Source organism: Equus asinus, chromosome 19 (assembly GCF_041296235.1).
Source record: "Equus asinus isolate D_3611 breed Donkey chromosome 19, EquAss-T2T_v2, whole genome shotgun sequence".
Lineage (NCBI taxonomy): Eukaryota > Metazoa > Chordata > Mammalia > Perissodactyla > Equidae > Equus > Equus asinus.
Window position 1 is genome coordinate 22,206,833 of NC_091808.1, and position 21,757 is coordinate 22,228,589.

The 21,757-nt window shown below is 44.5% G+C and overlaps 1 protein-coding gene across 1 annotated transcript in view; it reads left to right on the plus strand.

The window, feature by feature from the left end:
• Window positions 1-18,624, plus strand: part of MREG (melanoregulin) — a 55,096-nt gene extending 36,472 nt beyond the window's left edge. Inside the window, exons 3-5 of the mRNA XM_014843576.3 lie at window positions 14,654-14,744; window positions 15,994-16,157; window positions 16,945-18,624. Coding sequence (XP_014699062.2) covers window positions 14,654-14,744; window positions 15,994-16,157; window positions 16,945-17,079 — 390 coding nt within the window. The 3' untranslated portion in view covers window positions 17,080-18,624. The remainder of the gene's footprint in view (window positions 1-14,653; window positions 14,745-15,993; window positions 16,158-16,944) is intronic.
• Window positions 18,625-21,757: the final 3,133 nt, after the last annotated feature.

The window sequence follows — 21,757 nt, forward strand, 5'->3', positions numbered from 1 at the left end:
CTAACTGAGTCTAGTTAACCAAGCTGGCCCTGGTTTCTGGAGCAGTGGCTTCTCACCCCATGATCACCTCAAAAGAACCTGCAGTCCTTAAAGGACCCGCACAAGAGTGTTTTCTGGTGGGGTTGGCTAAAGTGCATCTCTTTGCAAATTTTGCCGTGCTTTGAAATTAAACCATTAGGTGTAACATTATTTGGATCAGCACTGTCCAATAAAAATATAATGCAAACCACATAAGTAACTCTAAATGTTCTGGGAGCCACATTAACAAAGTAAAAATAAGTAGGTGAAGTTAAATTTAAGAATATATTTTATTTAACCAAATATATCCAGAATATTATCATTTCAATGCGTAATCAATATAAATGCTCTTGATGAGATATTTTACGTTCTCTCTTTTTCTTTTTGATACTAAGTCTTCGAAATTCAGTGTGTATTTTACATTTAGAGCATTTCTCAATTCAGACTAGCCACGTGTGGCCAGCGGCTGCCCTGTTGGATGGCACAGGGCTAGACGCTGAGATGCTGAGGGGCAGTCAGAACTTGGAGATGTCTTCTAGACTCTGGATTCAGACGTCCCCTCGTTAATCTAAACTTGCCTCAGTTCGTTGAAGAAGCAGCCTTCCTCGACGGTGCACACTTAAAGAAATTGAATGAACTGGCTATTTCTGCCTCACCAGAGATTTGAGTCCCCCTTTCCTCTCCATGGACAGGAATTTAGTCTTATTGTCCTTTTCCTTTAGTGACAGCAGCTAATTCTCCTCCCCTGCAGTGCCCAGAGCAGCAGAGCTGTGAACTGGTTCCAGCTGGTTGATTAGGAATAACAATGTCACTGGCAAATGCCAAGCCCCGGTTCTTCCCACTGGCAGCGTTAGCCCAATCACCTCCTGAGTTTGGCTCTCCTCCTAATTCTAAAGCCATACGTGGGCTGGAACCCCCCAAATTAGGCAAAACTGATGCGAAATCTCATCGCTTTGCAGCCGCATTCCTGGCCGTGCTGCTCACTTCGGCAGGAGCCGTGGGCTCCCCCTCAGCTTAATCTGGTTAAAGCCAGATAAAGAATTAGGTCAGGGGCCTCTGGTTGCAGATCAGTCTGTTTCCAGAACTCCAGCGGAGCTGTGGAATAAAAATACACCGAGAGAGGTGGCAAAGCATTACTTTTGCGTTTGACTTATTCTAGGTCAAAATTCTAGCTCTGGTTCTAGGTCAAAGCACATGAGCATCGCAAAGGACAGTGGGACGGCATTAGCTCCCAGGCGAGTGCTCCCAGCACTAACTCCAGGATGGGGTTTGGGGTTTGGGGCTCTGTGTGGTATGTAGAGTCACACTGCCCAGATGCCAGACCTTAGCAAAGTGGGTGGGCTGGACGTGCGACGCCTGCACGTCAGGAGGGCAGCTGTGGGCACAAAGGGTAGGCAAAGGGCATGGGGCAGCCTCCCCAGTCCAACCAGCTGAGATGCAGCAACCTTTGCCCCAGCTGCAGACTTAAAACCAGTAAGGTACTTCTCTGAACTTTGGATTGTATGTACAGGCTTTTTATATACCCAAAGTATTTTTTGACCAGATTGTTTGAAACTACCAGAATGATGCTGGAAATGGTTTTTCTCTCATTAAAATCCAGGCCCTTATACTTTACTTACAAAAAAAACCCAAAAAACTTTTAAATATCAGAGCATCTGGGGTGGGGCCTCAGGGCCTAGTGGTCAGTGCAGCCGACTGCTTCTAGACCTGGGGGTATCCTGAACCCCACAAAGGCCCGGCATCCCCTGGGGTTCAGAGAATGGGCAGTAGAGGGCTCTGGAAGGTGAGGAAGAGGAGACCCAGATGCACATCTGTAAGCTGGAGGCCCGTTCTTATCTGACTGAAGAGGCTGGGCTGAGGCAACTGGGAGGGAGCACTCCATCAGTTTGACTGACCCAACTCAAAAGGCTCGCTTCCATGGGCCTTGGTCACAACAGACAGACCGTTCTGGAGCGAGTGCTGCAGAGCAAGGAGATGTCAGGGATGATGCAGTAAGGCCAACCCTTGTTGGGAGCTTTTGGAGGGCTTTCCAAGTCTTGGAGCCCCCAGGCAACTAAGTGCCAGATCCCTGGGCACTGGCTCCTCCTTGGCCTCCACTCCCGACCACCCCCTGCTCCAAGGTTCATCTAGTCTGTCGTTCATCCTCTAACGCCCTGAGTTTCTCTGCTCTGTCATTTGATCCTCTGCCATTTGGGACCAGGTGGAGGCAGAGGGCTAGTGAGTGGATGGGCTGTCTAGCAACAGTGAAATACAATCCCGTCTTTCCCACTTACACACCATGTCTGGTGGATGGAGATAATAGGCTTTTATGGTCCTGAAAGAGGATGCCCCTCCTGGGTAGGTGGCCTTGACACTGTCCAGACCAGCTGTGCTGAAAGGAAGCTCTGAGCTTCCTCTTCATAATCAATTCTTGCCTCCCTTCCCCACCGCCGTGTCTCCGGGCCTTCCCCTCGCACTGGGCTCTGGTTGCGTTGTCCTTCCTCCCGCTGCTGGGCTGTGAGGAGTGTGTCCAGAGGGGTAGCTGGAGGACAGAGGAGGGGGCCTGTCTGTCTGCTGGACCTGCGTGGCCGTGCCAGAAGTTGCTTTTGGAATGAAAGTCCCTGCACGTTATGTTGCATTTCTCTCTTTGTGTCCCAGTTTCCACACTGGTGACCAGGAAGGACAATATAGTGGGCTAAATTGGGGCCTGACAGTGCAGCTTAGGGTACTGGGAGGAGAACGGGTTGTGGAGTCAGACAGACGAGTTTAAGTTGTTGGTTCCTCCTTAAGAGCTGTGAGATCTCAGTTGAATTGTTTAGCCTCCTGGAGCCTCACGTAACACGTCTCTAGAAAGGGATCCATAAGCGCGTTTTGTCGGATTTTCTGATGGATGGAATGACACATGGAACGCGTGGGATGGGGCCTGCCACATGGTGCAGCCTCAATATCTATTATTATTTAAAGAGACATATGGGAAGGTACTTTTCAAATATCAAATGCTTGATCAGGCAAGAGTAAAAGAGATGAATGGATTATTTTTATTTCATCTTTCTTGAATTTATTCTGTTTCCCAAAAATATGGGCCTCAAAATATGTTGATTATATAAACCTGTTTTGTTCAGAACACACATGGATTTGGGCCCACGTGGCTTTTTCTGATAAGATTTAGTGTTTCCTAGATTCAAAATAGGCACTCAGTCGCCGGCAGAGTGTGGCCTGTATGTGAATTGTCATGTTCATTTGAGTTTAGCAAACCCATTGGAACATGTGCTCTGCACAGAGGACTGTGTAAGACATGGATGAATCTAGGTTCCCCCAGGAGCCGATAATCTAGTAGTGAGGGAGGCATTACAAACCCCTATATAACAATATCAATACAGTGCATAACTCTGCAGCCAGCCCTGGGGGTCTACTGGTTAAGATTCGGTCCTTACACCACTGTGACCCGAGTTCGTTTCCCATCAGGGAACCACACCACTCGTCTCTTGGTTCTCACACTGTGGCAGCTGCGTGTTGCTGTGATGCTGAAAGCTATGCCACCGGGATTTCAAGTACCAGCAGGGTCCCCCATGGTTGGCTGGGTTTCAGTGGAGCTTCCAGATTAGGCTGACTGGGAAGAAGTACCTGGCCACCCACTTCCAAAAAAATTAACCATGAAAACCCTGTGAACAGCAGCAGAGCATTGTCTGTTGGAGCACCAGAAGGTGAGAGGATGGTGCAAAAAAGAGCAGGCAGGGTTCCTCTCTGCTGTGCACAGGGTCACTAGGAGTCAGAATTGACTCAATGGCACTAACAACAAAAATAACTCTACAACGGTTTTATAAAGGAGCTCAGGAATGTCAAAAGAAGCAGGAGTTACTTTCAACTGGTAAGAAAGGTGAAGGCTTCTCAAGGTGGTGGCTTTGGAGCTGAGCCTGAAGGGTGAAGAGGATTCGATGGCAGCAGAAGGAGGAGGGGAGAGGTGGTCCCCTGTGGCGGGGACACACTGTGAGAAGAGGGACATGGTCGGAACAAGACTGGGAGTCAGACCTTGGAGAGCCTGCTGGGTACTGAAATGTGATTCAGTCAGCCATGGGGAACCACGGAAGTTCACAGGGAGGGGAGTGACCCCGTGTGACCTTTGGGAGGACAGCTGGCTGGGAGGAGGTTGGAGACATTGGCTTCTGGAAGCAGAGGGACCAGTTCTTGTAGCCGTTCAGGCCAGCTAAAGCTGAGGCAGTGGGAAAAGAAGAGAGACCACCTGTGACAGGGAGAATCGACAGGACGAGGTGACTGATCTGGATTCAGAAGGTGGGATTGAAGGGGAAGGAGCCCTGTAACCAAGGTGGAAGTGTAAGAGGGATGGCGCTGGCGTGGGCGCTGGTGGGGGTCTCACTGGGCTCTGTCGAGTGGCCGGGTCAGCAGCCCATCCACATGGAGACATCCGGCAGACAGGAGGAAATCGGGACCTGGAGCTGGGGCCCGGAGGCAGGGCAAAAGACCATGACTTGGGGAGTCCCTGACAGAGAAGAGAGAAGTAATGACAACAGAAGTGGAGGCGTTAGGGGAAGTTACCCAGGGAGATGGAGATGAGAAGAAGGCCCAGGACAGAGCCTTGGGAAAGGGCTGCATGAAAGGAAGAGGCAAAGGAAGAAGGAAAATGAGCCAAGGGGAGGGAGGAGAGTGAGGGAGCTCGGCGGGAGGCGGCACTGAGAGGTGCAGATCCCGCATCTCAGACCTGCTGCCGAGGGACGCTAGCCAACAAGCTGGACCTTCCTCTACAGCTCGGGGATTCTAACGGCCGCCTTGCAGGGCGGTGGAGGCGTCAGTGCCTGTGTATGATGGGCACTGAGCAGATGCTCGTTCCTTTTTCCCTTCCCCAAAGAGACCTGGGGAGGCATAAGAAGGGGGTGGCCATCAGGATTCAATGCTTTAGAAAAGGTCAGGGCCTCTGGAAGGACTAGGGGACAGTTTCCCTTTCAGTCACTAGTGAGATGAGGAAAGTACCTTAGCACCTCCCCTGGGCAGCGGCCGATCGACGGGGCTGGCGTGAGGGAATGAGGAGGCAGTGAGACAGGCTGGGGGAAGCCCCCCTTTGAGCCATGTGGCAGTGAAGGGACGGAGGAGGGTGGATGGAGCTGAGGAGAGAGCAGGGTGAAGGACACGTATGGCTGCTGACGTCAGTGAAACCAGCTGTCCTTTTAGGAAGAGTGAGCTAGTTTTGCAAAATCCTTTTTCTCTTGGGTTTGGCAGATGAGGTTCAAGCTGTTGGGCATCTGTCCAAAGATGCCAGCTGATCAGCTGTGGGGGAGGAAGCCCATCATGTGAGCCAGTGAAACTGTGGTTTGTCACGTGAGTCTCTGGAGGCCTTGGCTGGATCTCAGACCTTGGCAGCGTCTGCCACCCCCCACCACCCATGCGTCCTGAAGGCGGTGGTTTTGCCTTCATCTCACTGCTCGGAGGTGAAGTGGGAACAAGGCAGACAGGAGAAGAAAGGGACAGGAAAAGTGGGAGGGGCCCGAGGTCCTTCCACCCGCTCTGGGAGGGGAGACAGAACTGAGCACAGCGTCCCACTGTGTCCACCCTGGAGAGGACGCTCTGGGGTCCGCCGCCTTCTGGGCTAGAGCCGAGGGATACTTTGCCTCTAAAAATGTTCTATTTTCTCCCAAGATTTCAATTGTGTTTTCTTAGTTCCTCCTCAGGGACGGCTCCTGTGGCTTCAGCTCGGTCTCCTCTTTAGTCAACCGCTCTTTTGTCCTCTGTCCTCTTTTCTTCCACCTCCCACCTTGCTCACCCCCCCCCCCCCACCCACTCTTCCTGTTTGAAGAGGCGGTGTGGACAGTGACTGAGTGCATTGACCCTACCGCCAGACGCCCACGTGTGCAGTCCCAGCTCCTCACTTCTGGTGTGCACTGGGCCAGTTTCTTCACCTCTCTGAGCCTCAGTTTCCTCGTTCTTAAGATGTTATAATAATATCCACCTCATGGAGTAGCACATCATGTTATGAGAACTAACCAAGTAAATAACACAGAGCTTAGAGCGTGCGTGGGACGCTCTATCAATATTATCTGTCTACCTGTGTATCCATCACTCTATTTCTGTCTATCTCCTTTTTTGTAAATGCCTTTAAATTCTTTTTGGATTTTTTCTGGTGATACAGGAAAAATGTATTATGTTGAAAGAGCCTCTAGAAATTATAGTTGTGGAAATTATACTGTATTTCTACATAAAGTATAGAAATTAGACCTTAGAGTTCCCGTGCTGGAGGGCTCCTTCTCTTTCGAAGCCTTCATTCCGAATAAAAAGTTCTTACTTTGATCTTTCTCGTGGCTTCCACCTCGTAGTCTTCGTTCTGCCTTTTGCAGCTATGTACGAAAAAGGAAAGGAATGCCTCTTCCATATCGCAGCTATTGAAGCTTGAAGGATGTTCTCGGGTACTTCCAAGGTCCTGTGGTTTGCAGATCTGTCAGCCCGGCCACCGTCACCTGGTTGCTGAGCCCTTCATCTTCGTCGCTCTCCTGGCTGCATGCTGGGTGACCGCATCCCTCTTCGGGCGGTTTCCCAGTTGCTCTGTGCAGACTGCATTGATTACCCCTTCCTTGTGAGCAATGCTTCTGTGAGTGTAGGGTAATATTACGTTAGTTTTTTGTCTACACTTTCATTCCTTTAGAGCAGGAGGTCCACGTGCTATTTATTTTTGTGAGCCCAGTGTTGTGCTTGGCACAAAGCAGATGCCCAATAAATGCAGACCAAATGCCACATTTTGGTTGGACCTAGAGCTTCCAGTTTAATCAACCCCTAGGTCTGTCTTTCACATGAACTGCTGTGTAGGGAGGTCCCTGCACCTGGTGCTTTGGGTGTGTTGATTTTTTTTTTTTTTCTTGCTGAGGAAGGTTAGCCCTGAGGTAACATCTGTGCCAATCTTCCCCCACTTTATATGTGGGTCACCACCACAGCATGGCTGAGGAGGGGTGTAGGTCCACACCTGGGATCCAAACCCATGAACCTGGACCACCAAAGCAGAGAACACTGAACTTAACCACCACACCATGGGGCTAGCCCCTGGTTGTGTTGATTTTTTTCAACCTGAGAGTAGGATATATTTTTACTTATTCCTAGTAACTTTTGACCTATAGATTTTATTTTGTAGGCTTTATTTGCTATATGTTTTCAAATCTTGATTTTCTCATTCTGTGTCTTAGCTACCCCTCCCACTTTGGTGATCTCTGACTTCACAAAGTCACTGATGAAAGTGATGACTAGCCCTGAAACTGAGCCCTTTCGTGTATCACTAAAAACTTCTCTGCAGACTGACGCCGACAGTTTTGAGTACTCGTCAGCGCTGCCCAGCTATCCTAGTCTGCATTATCCATCTTGCATTTCTCCATGAAGAGCAAGCATGAGAGAATCTGTTAGAGACATTAAAATCCAGACACCCGTGTATGACGTCTTTTTCTTACTTACCTGACATTTCCCACTACATACCACATGAAAGAAAACTAAATTGGAGAATCAGTCCATACGATTTTTCTGTCTTTTAGAGACTCTCTTTTCGTTTTAAATGGAAAGTAGCCTAAAATGATATGAATTGGTGAAAATTGAAAGGAGAGAGACAACAGTTACAATGTTCAAAGAATGCATTTGACCAAGAAGCTGTCACTTTCAAGTAAAAGTATTTGGCTACTATTCACTTTGTAGCTTCCTGATTTAGATGTTTCAGTTCTGTACTGCAGTGTTGTGATGGCCACAGTAGCATGATGTCTTCTTTCAATGTCGATGTTGCGTTGAAATAGAAATTCCCAAAGGGATGTATATAGTGCATGACAAATGTGGGTACTTACTACTTTTTGATGGTGGTGTTAGAAAGAATGACTAGAAGGCAGAAAGTCTTAAGGCATTTTCTAGTTTTATGGCACATTTAAGAACATATTGTGGTTTTTTAGGGGACTGTTTTCTATAAAACAAATATATATGTTTATTATAATTCTGTTTCTGTCTACACCAGATGGTCAAAAAGTCAAGTCAAAGAAGGATCTGGAACCTTATATTCTGATATACAGTGATTGCTAAAATATATTATTAAGTGAAAAGTGCAGGATATGGCATGCTACCATTTATGGGAAAAAATGGAAGGGTACAGGAGAAATTGGTAACATTTATTACTTGTAGAGAGACGCTGGTGGCTGAGGACACAGCCTTTAGTACTTTTTGGATTGTAAATTGAATGTATTACGTAACTTAAACAAACAAACAATAAATGCACAAGAAAAAAGCTGTGTTGGGGAAGCGACAATAGTCATTCTATTCTGTCTCCTTTCTGTTTCTTTCTTTCTTTTTTTTTAGGGTATGTGGCTTTGGAATTAGATGTACTTCGATATGAACTCTGGCATGGGGAAAGTTACATAACTTCATGTAAAATTTGGGAAAGACCTTCTTGCTGGGTTTTTATGCAGATCAAATATAATAGGGACCATTTCTTAAAGTTCTGTTTGTGATTTTTCTGATCTTGGGGTATGGAGTGAAGAAGATGAAGCAGATTTCAGCCCCAGTTTCAGAGCATCTTCCTCTGAAGATAGTTTTTCACCATCCAGGAAAGACAGTTGACAAGGTTGTCCTAATGCTTGGTTTCAGATGGTGTATAGATTTTGGCTCAAAGTTATTATGGATCAAAATTTAACTTTGAGCCAGCCCTGATGGCCTAGCAGTTAAAGTTTGGGGCGCTCTGCTTCGGTGGCCAGGGTTTGGTTCCCGGGCTCAGAACCACACCACTCATCTGTCAGTAGCCATGCTGTGGCGGCGGCTCATGTAGAAGAACCAGAAGGGCTTAGAACTAGAACATACAACTATGTACTGGGGCTTTGGGGAGGGAAAAAAAAAGTGAAAGAGAGAGAGAGGAAGATTGGCAACAGATGTTAGCTCAGGGCAAATCTTTCCCAGAAAAAAAAAAAAAGAACTGAGAACTGCAATTAAAAAAAAAGTTAACATTGAGCTGATCATTAGATCCAGCCAGAAGGATTCAACATGTCTTTGTAAGGAAGTTGAGTGGTTAAGCTAGTGATAGTTGGACCCTCTCCCCCAGATCTTTGGAAGAAGTTATCCAATGAGATATAAGCTACCTTCTCCCCTGGGTGGTAATAGCAGTCTTGCCAGAGTGAGAAGCTCTGCTCTGATGGACAGGATTCAGGGAGGTACCATAGAGTAATCCCTAGATACAGAGGGGCTGCTGTTACATCTGTGTCATTGCCTAAGGCATTCCTGGACATAAAGATTGGGATCCAGGCATAGCCATTAACACTGCATTCTCTGTAAGCCTTATCCAACCCCAGCTAAGTAGTCTATGTGCTGAACATTTTCCCCCAGGGCCTAGAGATAGGAAAATATGAGATTAATATTTTGTGCAGTGTTTATATTTTCATTTTTGTTTATGTACTCAGTGAGTGGTCTTTGTAGCATGAATTTTTCAAATGCAGGGATCAGAAAAAACTCATTGTCTAAACCTGAGTGGAGTTGGCTTCGATGATAGGGAGTTCCAGAAGTAGCACTGACTTTAGATGAGATTTGATCCTCAGGCCCAGGATGTCTTTTTTTTTTTTTTTTAGGAAGATTAGCCCTGAGCTAACTACTGCCAATCCTCCTCTTTTTGCTGAAGAAGACTGGCCCTGAGCTAACATCCGTGCCCATCTTCCTCTACTTTATACATGGGACACCTACCACAGCATGGCTTTTGCCAAGCAGTGCCATGTCTGCACCCGGGATCCGAACCCGTGAACCCTGGGCTGCGGAAGCGGAACGTGTGCACTTAACCACTGTGCCACCGCGCTGGCCCCCAGGATGTCTTTACGCTCTGTCTCTCTGTGATTCTTTCATCTTTGTCCTCCTCTGAGTGTTGAGTTCTTCCTTAGGCTGGATCTTCTCAGGATAGTAAAAGTGATGGGGGCAGTTCTGGATTTTGTACCCTCACACCGCGTCATCCATGGGAGGAGAGAACACCACTGCTGATTGCTTCCAGAGCCCCATGGATTTTGTTGCATCTCCTTGGCTCGAGTTGGGTATGTGTCCATCCTGAGCCAGTGGGGTATGCTGATTGGCTTAAGTTATTGGATTTCAAACCTGGCTCCCTCAAAGCATTCTGATTTCATTGGCTTGGAAGGTGGATCCCATGCATTGGTATTTTAAAATGCTCCCTGGTTGATTCTAATGCACAGCCAAAGGTGGGTTTGTTGGCTTAAGCCAATCAGTGTCCACTCGTGGGCTGAGAATGTGTGACTTTCTCCAAAGGAAAATCTGGATGAACTTGACAGATTGATGGGAGAAGGGGAAAACAGGTATTAAGGAAGCAAACGTCATATATCTGCTTGTGGCAAACATTAGTTGCTGACGTATTAGCCACCCCAGTGTCCGTATCCCTCCTTTCTTTCTTGCTGCCAGAACCCAGCTTTGGTTTGGGGCGGCAAAGTGCCAGCCCCAGGGGATGGATCGTGATTGGTTCAAATACTACTGATGAGGTTCCCCCACTTTTCCAGCCTCCCTTGCAATGAGAGAGAACAGGAGAGAGAGAAAGTGCAGAAGTACTAAATTATGCTTTGTCCATAGCAGAGAGTACAAAGAAAGTTTAAAGTTAATATGTGAGGAATTGGAAGTATGAGCCTATTATTTGGAATTATGGAAGTAGCTACCAGAAGAGAAAAGGAAGAGGAAGAGGAGGGGGAGGAAGAAGGGGAGAAAGCGGGGTGGGGGGAGGTGGGGGAAGAGGAGAAGGAGCAGGAGGAAGAGGTGGGGGGGGAGGAGGAGGAGGAAGGGGAAGAAGTAATGTTCAAAAGTAATTACCTCTGAGGAGTAAGACAAGAAGAGGATGGGAAAGCAGACTTTTAGTTTTCATTTTATACCTTCTGGTTCTCTTTGAGTTTTTACTTCTGTGTGATAATATTTTTACAACTAAAAAGAAATTGATCTCTTTTGAAGTTGTTCCTAACAGTTTAAGATGATTTAAAATATCTGTAATCTGTTAGAGTACATTTCTTTAAATCTATAAATCACCTTTCTAAGAAGAAATAAAAAGTACTTTTAAACTGTCCCATTTATCCACAACCTCACAGTAATATAGTGGAATAAGAATAAAATGTTTTAATTTCATGTGTGAGAAAATGATCCCAGCTGCTTAAATCAGAACTCAAGGTCAAGCTCAGCTCATGGGATCGAAAACTGGAGGAGAACGAGCTCCTGACGGCTGCAGGAGATTGAGCCTTCTTCTGCCTTTTGTGCTGTTGCCTCCACCTTCTTTTCTGGCGCCCTAATCTGATTTGGCTGACAGCTAGAGAGGAGAAAAACCTCAAGAATTCAGCTCTAAGCATCTTCAGTTATTCATTTTCAATCACATGTTTTTCAGTTTGACTTGGTTCCCGGGTATCTTATGACATTAATTCTGCATTATTGCTTTTATTACACCGTTGCAAATTTACTCATTGTTAAAGTTTCCAGCCACAGCATCACAATGATTATTTCAGAAATTATGAGAAAAGAAGCAAAAGATTATTTTAGAAGATAAGACTAACGTTTGATGTCTAGAGGATTTGAGTTTCCACTCACTGGTGAAGAATATGTAACTGATCTTTAAATGCTATTTTCAAATTATTTGTCTAGAAACAAATGGTTACAATGTAACATTGTATAAGGCCATCACAGGACTTGTTTTCTCTAATGCCAGGGAATTAGGTGAGTTAGTTTCTTTACTGTGGATAAGGTTTTGTACATCACCATTTCTCATTTGCTGTGTTTAGAGTCTATCCTTTGGGGTCATATGGTAAAGAGGAATTCATATTCCCTTCTTACTATTTATTTTATCAAAAGCCAATTCTTGGTTAAAATCTTACCCAAGCTGCTGCTGGCCTTAGAGCTTTAAACTTTGTACAAAACTTCCAGATACTTTCATATTTGATTATCCATGACTATTCTGTCAAAAAAGACGGCAATAATATGGATGGATGAAAATAGTTTATTCCACTAATCTTAAGAAGCACACACGCACCATGTGTGGATCCACGCTCACCAGATTTTTAAATCTCATACTGTTGCTTCTCCATCCAGCACTGTATCAGAGTAACAGACACTGAAATGGAATGAATTTGTTAACGCTCAGGCTTGGTCTTTAGGAATAGCAAAATAGCTGATACATGGACAGCAGGAAGAGAAAGATGGAAAAGCCTGGGTCACCAGTGATGAACGGGTCTCTGAAAAATTGCGATTGGGCTGCCCTTAGTTGAGGGAACAAGGTCTGAGGCATCAGCCTTAGGAGCTAACAGAAAAATTAGCAGAGACCTTTAATCGCAGGTTAGTGAAGCCACCTAGTGGTTTGTTTCAGAATTTAAGGTTGTGTGAATCTGTGAAGCAGCTCACCTGTGCTTGATGTGTGGGTCTCTAATCAAGTGTGACTGACAGTCTGATTACTCTTCATTCTGTCCTGCAAGGAGGGTCAGTTTCATTGAGAATAAGCCCAGCGCCGCTCTGTGTAATATTTCATTTACTTATATCCTTTTTATCACAAAGGACTTAAGGCAATTTACGTGAAAATACAGTGAGATAGCACAAACCAGAAGAAGAGGAGGAGATAGGAAAAACATGATAAAGACGTAACAAGTAGTAAAAAATTTTGATAATTCAAAAGTGCTTTCAAAATCCTACGAATTTTCCATGAAAGGACTCTACCTTTTCAGGTCAGCATGGAAACTTAGCAGTTATAAAATTCATAATGTCCAGAAAGGTGAAACAATTTTCATGAAAAGTGAAATCGGACCTGATGTCAAGAGCAGAGAAATTGGTCCTCCAGAGGTCCTCACAAATGAGATACTGCGTGGGGTCATGTATCATGGCCTCAAGCCCCGTAATAGAAACATCCTGAGTTTTGGGAGATTGTTTCTTAATTGTGCCTGCACTGATTTGGAGGAGAATGTGCAGCAAACTGCATTTTCAAGGCTTGCATTAATACATTTGGTCCTTACAGGAAGCGAGTGTGGTAGGTTGTAGTACTCTCCCCATATTGCAGACGAGGCCACTGAGACACAGTGATGTTACCAACTTGCTCAGACTCAGGCTGTTAATAAATAAGGGAGCTGGGATCCAAACCTGGAAGTCTGGCTTTAGCACCCACACTCCTACCAAGATGCTGCATACCGAAGGGTCAGTGTATGCCCATCCAATGAAAACCACAACACTTGAGTTTTTTCCCCATGACTGATATGTTCTGAGGGGGATTGGATAGGTGTGGTTTAAGATGATGCTAAAGATGAGGTCAGTGTTGCATATTTCTGAGATGACTCAGTTAACTTTGCTCTCTTCCAGGGTCACACACTGTCCCTGAACCCCATCACCATGCATGCATGCACATGCATATGCCTACATGTCTTTGGTCAAAAAAAGAGAACCAGGAAAGAATCTTCAAATTCACCACTTCCTGACTTCTAGAAAATAACTGAAATCCATGGCCTTTTGATGACATGTCTTTAGATAGAAGATGTAAAATGCAGTCATAACAAAACATACTTTATTTTGCTAGCTCTTCTTTTCCAAAGTGTACCTGTAAGAGTTTGTGAATGGCAGCTAAATTGATTTCTCTTAACCAGTCGTGAACACTGGTTAGCAAGCAAGCCTTGGAAGGAGCTGAGTAGTGAAATAATGGCATCACTGAAATGTTTTCAGTTAGAAAAGTCAAAATATCACATAACTTGCGTCTTAAATTGAGCATTTAGAATGATGTTCTTAAGCTGTGCATAAGGATAGTTGTATGGTTAATGTTTTTGCTAAGAGGAAAAGGTATGCTCTGTAAAATGACTGTTTTATATAGTCAAGCCTCCTTAAAAATAAATTTCCATGACATTTTAAAGGAATGCTTAGCTTCATAAAGATTCTAACGCTCCTGAAAGATTCAAATTCTGTTTAGGGACCAACATGATGGCCTATTCCTGATAAGATTGAAATTTTCAGAATGATAACCTTTTCATAGTTCTGCTGAATGCTTAAAAGATTCCTCCTATCGTGGGGATATAAATGAAAGAGAGCGATGCTGAGATAAGCTGAAGGAAACATTGGATGGAAATAAGAAGCTTGGGACCCCCAGGTCTCCTTTCTTCTGATAACAAAGGAAGACATGAATTCGTCGCATGTCGTTTTTCTCGGGAATTTTGGAGTCAGACCTGGATTCAAATACCACTTCTGGTGCCTATTAGCTGGATGATATTGGATTAGCCGCTTACCCTCTTTGGGACTCAGTTTCTTCATCTATAAAATGGTTTTAATGATACATGGATTTTCTTAGGTGCTCACTATGAGCAGATGTTGTGCTTTTTTCTCTGTTTAATCTTTAAAACACTCTTAGGTGGAATATGAACTATTGTCATCCTCTCTTTGCAGGTGAGATCGGTGAAGTTAAGAGAATAGATATGTGAAGAGTTTAATTAGGACAATTTGCGTGAGGTGTCATAGCACCTGGTACATCACAGATTCTGCAGAAACGGTAGCTCACGCGTCCCGGGGACTCCCTCTCACCCATCTCCTTCTCTTCTTTTAGATCTAGTTTAAAGATTAGTGAAGAGGAGAACCACATGTTTAAACAGCTTAAGTTTGGGACTTACATAGAGGTTTAAGCCCAAGATAAAAATAAAACTGAATTTTTATTTTCCTACAGGAGTGGCAAAAGCTCAACTATGATATCTACACCCTGCGACAGATTCGAAGGGAAGTGAGAAATAGGTGGAAACGCATTTTAGAAGATTTAGGTGAGTCTGCAACTGACTAGGGAATTGTAAAAATAACTAGTTGTGGTGTTATTCCTGGTCGCTTCCTTCACCATGGTTTTTAGGAAAGGGATGTCAGTAATTGACTAATTAAGGCTCCTGTGTACTAATTATTTTCCCGATCCTGTTCTCTTTGTATCCTCGAGCATAAACATCTGATATTTCTGTTATCACCAGCCCAGGCCCTAAGGACGTGCTCAGCCATATGCTACTCCATCTGTCCTCTGTGTTGAGCAGACAGGGCAGGGGAGTCATATGGGCGCTACCTTAAACTTTTTGGCGTGTACATCGAATGAATTAGATGAAAGTGAGTGACCGATTAGTGGAAGTTTTATAAGATAAGGTAGGCTGGGAGATATGTTGTGTGTAAGAAAGACAGCAAGATTCAGAAGGACTAAAAGGTAGAAAAGCTTCCCAGTTGGGAAAGGCACCCGTGGCGTGAGAGTGGCTGTTGGTGTTGGTTTTTCTGAATTCTTCCAGGTTCGCGATACAATAAGGTTCGCGATACAATAAACAAGCCCCTCACATTGTAAAATAAGCTTGTTTAAGGTTTAAAAAATGAATTTATCAATTTTGAAGTCCTCAGTCCTTCTGCTTGGAAAGAGATGACACCGTGGCATCATAAATTTTCAAAAGTTGGGTGCCGTGTTGCCAGCCCCTATTGCTTTGGCTGGGATGCAGTGGGCGGGGGTGGGCCTCTGCCCTATTTACGCACCCAATATTGTTGACTTAACAGTCTCCTTCTTACAATGTAAGTTATTCCAGACAGGTGTAAATCTGTGAGTCTTTTATACCTCTGGGTAAGTAATTTTAACCAGCCAACCATATTGCTCCAGGGAAGGGCATCTGGGCTTGGAGAAGTAGAGGCCTGGGGGTGACCACTTGGCTGTTCTCAAGCTACAAAGGCAGGTAGCAATTCTGGGGACAGGGCAGGAGTAGGGAGTGGGAGGAGGGTTTCAGTCCAGAAAGGGCAGCGAGCTGTCAGTGGGTGAGTATGTGAGGCTTAACTCTGAAGGGAAAGTTAACAAAGAAAATTAAACCGGAAGAAACATCAAACGAATTTTGAGAAAGACCCTGCCACTCACACTGAGCCGGGAAGCAGCGGTGGTGCCTTTGGCTGCAGTTTCCTGAGGTTTGTTCGGAATCCACATTCGGGTTCCTTCTTAATCTCCTGCAGGACAGTCATCTCCTTGTGACTACTTTACAGGAGCGGTAAATTTTTTTACTTTAGGTTTTCAAAAGGAAGCAGACTCTTTGTTGTCAGTGACGAAACTCAGCACCATCAGTGATTCTAAAAACACAGGGAAAGCTCGAGAGATATTGTTAAAATTGGCTGAAGAGACCAACATTTTCCCAACAGGCTGGGAGCTCTCGGAGAGATATCTCTTTGTTGTGGTAAGTGGATGCATTTTTTCATCTGCTCTGCTTTTGCTTGAAATGTGTGTTTTTGTGTTATTGCATATACTTATCGTGCCAACGCCACCAGTTCCACCACAGTATGAGGTGGCCGATGACGCTGGCAGCTTGTGTGCTGGTTTCTGTAGCCAGCAACATCAGAATCACCTGATGGGCTTTAAAAATTCAGATTTCGGGGGCTGGCCCCATGGCTGAGTGGTTAAGTTCGCATGCTCCGCTGCGGGCCACCCAGTGTTTCGTTGGTTCGAATCCTGGGCGCGGACGTGGCACTGCTCATCAGACCACGCTGAGGCAGCGTCCCACATGCCACAACTAGAAGGACCCACAACAAAGAATATACAACTATGTACCGGGGGGCTTTGGGGAGAAAAAGGAAAAAAATAAAATCTTTAAAAGAAAAATTCAGATTTCGGATTGCACTCAGACCTACTGAGGCTGGGTTGAGACTGTATTTTTCAGCCAATTGTGCTGTGTAGTCAGCTTGGACCATTTGTAAGGTGAGGAGGTGCGAGAAGTATTGTTAATATAACCTAAGACTGAAAAAGAATTTGAAAGGACTCTAAGGGCAGTGGAATATTCCTTGGATAATATAAGTAAAGGATTTAGGAATGTCTCTAAATTTGTTGAGAAAAATTTAATAAATGTTTTATTCGCTCATTATTATTTCAGGGTGGGTTTTGTTACTGTTAGATTGGTTTTCCCATTGATGTGGCTTGGTTCCTACCTTGACAGTTTTTTAATTGACAAATTTTTAATTTTTTGGCAGGACCGTCTCATTGCTCTTGACGCTGCAGAAGAGTTCTTTAAGATTGCCAGTCGCACTTACCCCAAGAAGCCTGGGGCCCCTTGCCTGGCAGATGGCCAGAAAGGACTGCACTACCTTCCATTTCCAAGTCCCTGAAAGAGAGGCTTGGAGGCAGAATTGGAATTCTTCTGCTGGAACTCAGCAGCCAACTGAAGTTGGACAAAAGCATATAGAAGAGAGTGAGCTAAGCTCACTAGGGCTGGCTAGGTGAAAAATGATTCTGAATCCTACAGAAACCTATGGGTTTGGATATCTGGTCTTCAGGAGGACTTTATGAAATGTTCAGGTCACATTGAACCATCTGAGGATCTTGCATCAGACAGTTGGGTCAGTGGGCTGTTTCATCTTGGGTGATTAGATTCTGAGAACCCATTGACCCTGTTTTGGTTTTGGTTGTACAATAAGCTCCAGTCATTAATCCTATTGGGATAATTGGGTATTCTAGTTGATAGAACAATAAGATTAATAGAGAGAGCTATCATTGAACCCAAATATGGGTTAGCAATTTTTAAGTAATTTTTATATAATGTCGGCTACCACCAAATTAATACCAGGCATTATGTGACCTTTCTTTGATCTGGAAGAACCTACAGAGCCCTGGAGGGTGTCAGAGGCATCATTGTGAGTATCAGTCATGATTATTCAGACGTCTGGTAGACCAGACGGTAGAAATGTCTAGGAGTCCTGCTCAGAAGTGAGTTCGAAGTAGAGTGATCCCAAGCAACTTCCTGCAGTTACGTGTAAGAAGTTCTGTCTTCACTTGTAGTACAAGCATCTTCAATTCCCAATATTACTGCTATCTGGTTACCTCATTTTTGGATATTGTCCATTTCTCCTCCATAAGCCCTTGATATTTTATATTTTATCTGGGATGCCATCTGTAAACTGAAACAGTTGACCCCCACTTCCTTCTCTTCTCTTTAATCTGTTTTGGGTTATCGGCTGACAGTTGCCCCTGCCCCAGGACCACTCCTGCAGACTGTCAGCTCTGCAGGCAGTGTTGCATTGAAGGTCGTTGCTGGACTCTCTTTCCTTCTGAAGCTGAGTTTCAAAATGGAGCAATGTTGTCAATACAGCTTGCTTCTATCCACGGATAGAGAAATCCAGCTTCAAAAGTTACTTACTGCTTAAGCAAGGAGCTGGCCAAGAAATCATGGTTCATTTTTTTTTGAGAAGACTTTCAGAACTTGTAGGATTTATCAGTACATTGCTGACAACAATGGCAATATTTTTACTTGCTGACAACAATGGCAATATTTTTACTTTTACATATTTTGTTGTTCTGACTTCAGGTTAAAAAGTAGCTGGTATTTAGTCTGTCCAGGGGACTTGAAAATTTCCATCTCCAGACCAGCTCCTTTCGCAGTGGACACAATGTTTCAAATAGTTGTTAGAGGAGGTCCATGCTCTCCATTTGTTAACGCGTTGTAGACCAATTTAACTGACATATTTCAGGAAGATTCTTTCTAGGTTAATAAGTAAGCTAAAAGTTTTATTTTTTATATTTGAGCTTAAGCCCTTTCGTGTTGTTTAAACTTAGCCTGCAGATATATTCCGATTCTTCTGTAGGCTCTTGCAGCTTACAAACAGTGACACAACCAAAACAAACAATAAAATAAACAGCAATGTCTTTGCAAATTATATTGTTTTCATCTCTGTCCTTGGAATGTGTGTTTTGTCTTTCTGCCTTTTTGATGTCAAAATAGATAAGATTGTGTGCACTATGGAGAATAAATTGTAACCATAGTCTTTATTTTTGGTAATGAATGAGTGAGTATAAGATTATCTGTGATTATAAAAACACATGGAATTATCCAGGAAATTTTCTTCTAAAGAATTAAAAGCTTTCTGTATTTACTTTTCACTTAGATGTGTTATGTTTCTGAGAAATAAGAAAGAGCAGATATTCTTTTCATAATCCCTTTACATTACAGGGTGAAGAAGCTGGGAGGCAGATGGGTTAAGGACCTCCCTTCACTCTAGAGCCAGTCAAGGGGCAGATCTGTGCTCTAGTCCAGTGGACACTGCAGCACATGAGAGAGGCTCGAGGGTGACCGAAGTGACCACTTCAGAAGTCACAAGATGCTCAGCAGGACGGACATCCACAGATGTGCAGGAGGCTGGAGGGGCTTCCAACTTCCTAAGTACCTCCCTGTTGACTGCTGTGGTGTTCTCAAAGCTTCATCTCTGTGTGCATGGCGATTTCAGGTGGTCGATGGATGTTTTTATATCAATAGTTATTTATTTTAATATGCACCAGGGGAAAAAACCCTGTATTTTGCAGATCACACACCTGATTTCCTATTTCATGCATATTATGACAAAGAGCAATAAGGTGGTCGTGTTTTCTTACGTTCCCCCAGGAAGGCACAGGGGCCGCATTCACTGCAGTGATAAGGGGTGCCTTGGTGAGGGGCACAGAATCACTGAGAACCTCAGTGTAGCTGTTCAGGCCAGATGCTCTTCCAGAAGTGGGTTCACTGATGGCAACGGAGACAGAAAAATAGGGGCTCAGTGGCAGTGCTTCACTGTCAGAAGCAAAGTGGGCACAATTGTCATAATGAGTGGCCCGGTTTAGGGGCTACCTACAGAGAGATTTGGAGGTGGTTAATAGAATATGGCATCCCTGGGGGCAAAACAGATGAGTAGCCAATAAGAGTATTGCTCAGGCTATCCCCTCAGAAGATCTCAAGGATGATGATCAGGAGATGGGTAAGGCACAGTCAGCCTAATAGAAAGTTAGGACCTCTTGCCGAGTTTCCAGACCTTGGCTATTTTCCAGACCCAGAAACTGAAGGAAAGGCTGGATCCCCAAGAAGGAGGACTTTGCACCACCACTGCAAGTGCATATGGCAATGATTCCTCTAGTCCTTCCACAAAAGGACCTATGGTTATTTACTTGGACAACTATACACTGGGGAAAGGAGTACACACAAACACTCTGAGGACATGGGACACAAGATCCAAGTTGACACTGATACTCAGGGACGAGAGTATCATTACAGTGTGCCTTTTAGAATGAGGGCATACGGGATTCAGATAATAAATGGAGTCCTATCCCGGGTCTATCTCAGTAGATCCATTGAGCCCATGGATCTACCCAATGGTCATCTCCCCACTTTCACAATAATGATTGGGTTGAACGTATTTGGGACTTGGCAGGACCACCATTAGTTTCTTGGCCTTTGGGTTAAAAACTGTCATAATGGGAAAGCTAAGTGGAAGCCTCTGAAATGGCTCTACTCCTTGGTTAAGACAGTAAACCAAAATCAATATTGCATCCCAGAGAGATGGCAAAGATTAGTGCTAGCCTTAAGACCTAAAGGATGCAGGAGTATTGGTCCTCATTGTAATTCCATTTAATTCACCACTCTGGCCTCTATGAAAACTAGATAGATTCTTGAGAGTGAAAGTGGATTGTTGAAAACTCAATCAAGTGTTAGCTCTACTTGCTGAGCTAGATGTGGAATCTTTGCAAGAATAAATTAACACAGATTCAGCTATGTGGAGTGTGGCCATTGATATCTTCTTTCCACATCCACCAGACACGCAGATTCGAAAGTGCTTGCATTCACTTGAGATGGACAACAGTATACATTTATGGAATTGCTCCAGAGCTATCTAAACTCTCCCACCCTTGTTATAATATAGTCCAAAGGGACCTGGACCATATGGACACTCTGCAGAATATCACATTGGTTATCTGTGTCACTGACATTAGATCTGAAGAATACAAAGTGGCAAATGCATTGGAGGTCTTGGCAAAGGTGCACTTCAAAGGATGGGAGATAAATCCTACAAAGTCTCAAGGACTTGTCACTGCAGTGAAGTTTTTAGGGGTCCAGTGGTCTGGGGTATTCTGGAACATCCCCTCCCAAAGGAAAGGTCAAGTTATTTCATCTTACACCTCCCACCTCTAAGGAGCCAGCAGAATGTTTGGGAGGCCTCTTGGCGTCCTCACCTGGAAATACTGCTGCATTCCATATAACTGGGTGACATGAAAAATTGCCAGCTGTGAGTGGGGTCCAGGGCAGGAAAGGGCTCCAAAGCCAGTCCAGGCTATGGCCAAGTGGCCTGGCGCTTGGATCATAGGACCTTGCAGACCCTTAGTATCAAAAGTATTAGAGATAAGAAAAGATGCCATGTGGAATATATGGAAAATTCAGTGGGAGAATGACAACACGGACCCCTAGGGTCCTGGAGCAAGGCCATGACATTGGCAGGGGGGAATTACACATCATTTGAGAAACTGCTCATCATGAGCTGTGTTTTTGTCAGACCCACTAAGCCATAAGGCCAAAGTCTAGCAGCAATCCAATGTTTTTCTTGTTATTTTTAAAAATATGCTTCTAATTTTAGAATAGTTTCAAATTTACAGAAAGTTGCAAAGATGGTGGAGAGAGTTCCTATATGCCTCGCACCAAGTCTCCCCTATTATTACCATCTTACCTTAGTTTGGTACATTTGTCCCGCTGAATGAACCAATATTGAAACACTTAATTATTAACTAAAGTCCCTTGTTTATTCAGATATCTTAGTTTTACCTACTGTCTTTCTCTGTTCCAGGAGCCCATCCAGGGCACCTTATTGCCTTTAGTCCTCATGTTCCCTTAGGCTCCTCTTGGCTCTGACAGTTTCTCAGACTTCCTTTGCTTTTGATGACCCAGATAGTTTTGAGGAGTAGTGTTCAGGAATCTAGAGGAGACATATGATAAGTATTAGTGTCGCCTTGAGACCAGCTGCAGCAATGGGGCTGTAAGTTGTCCAATTAGCC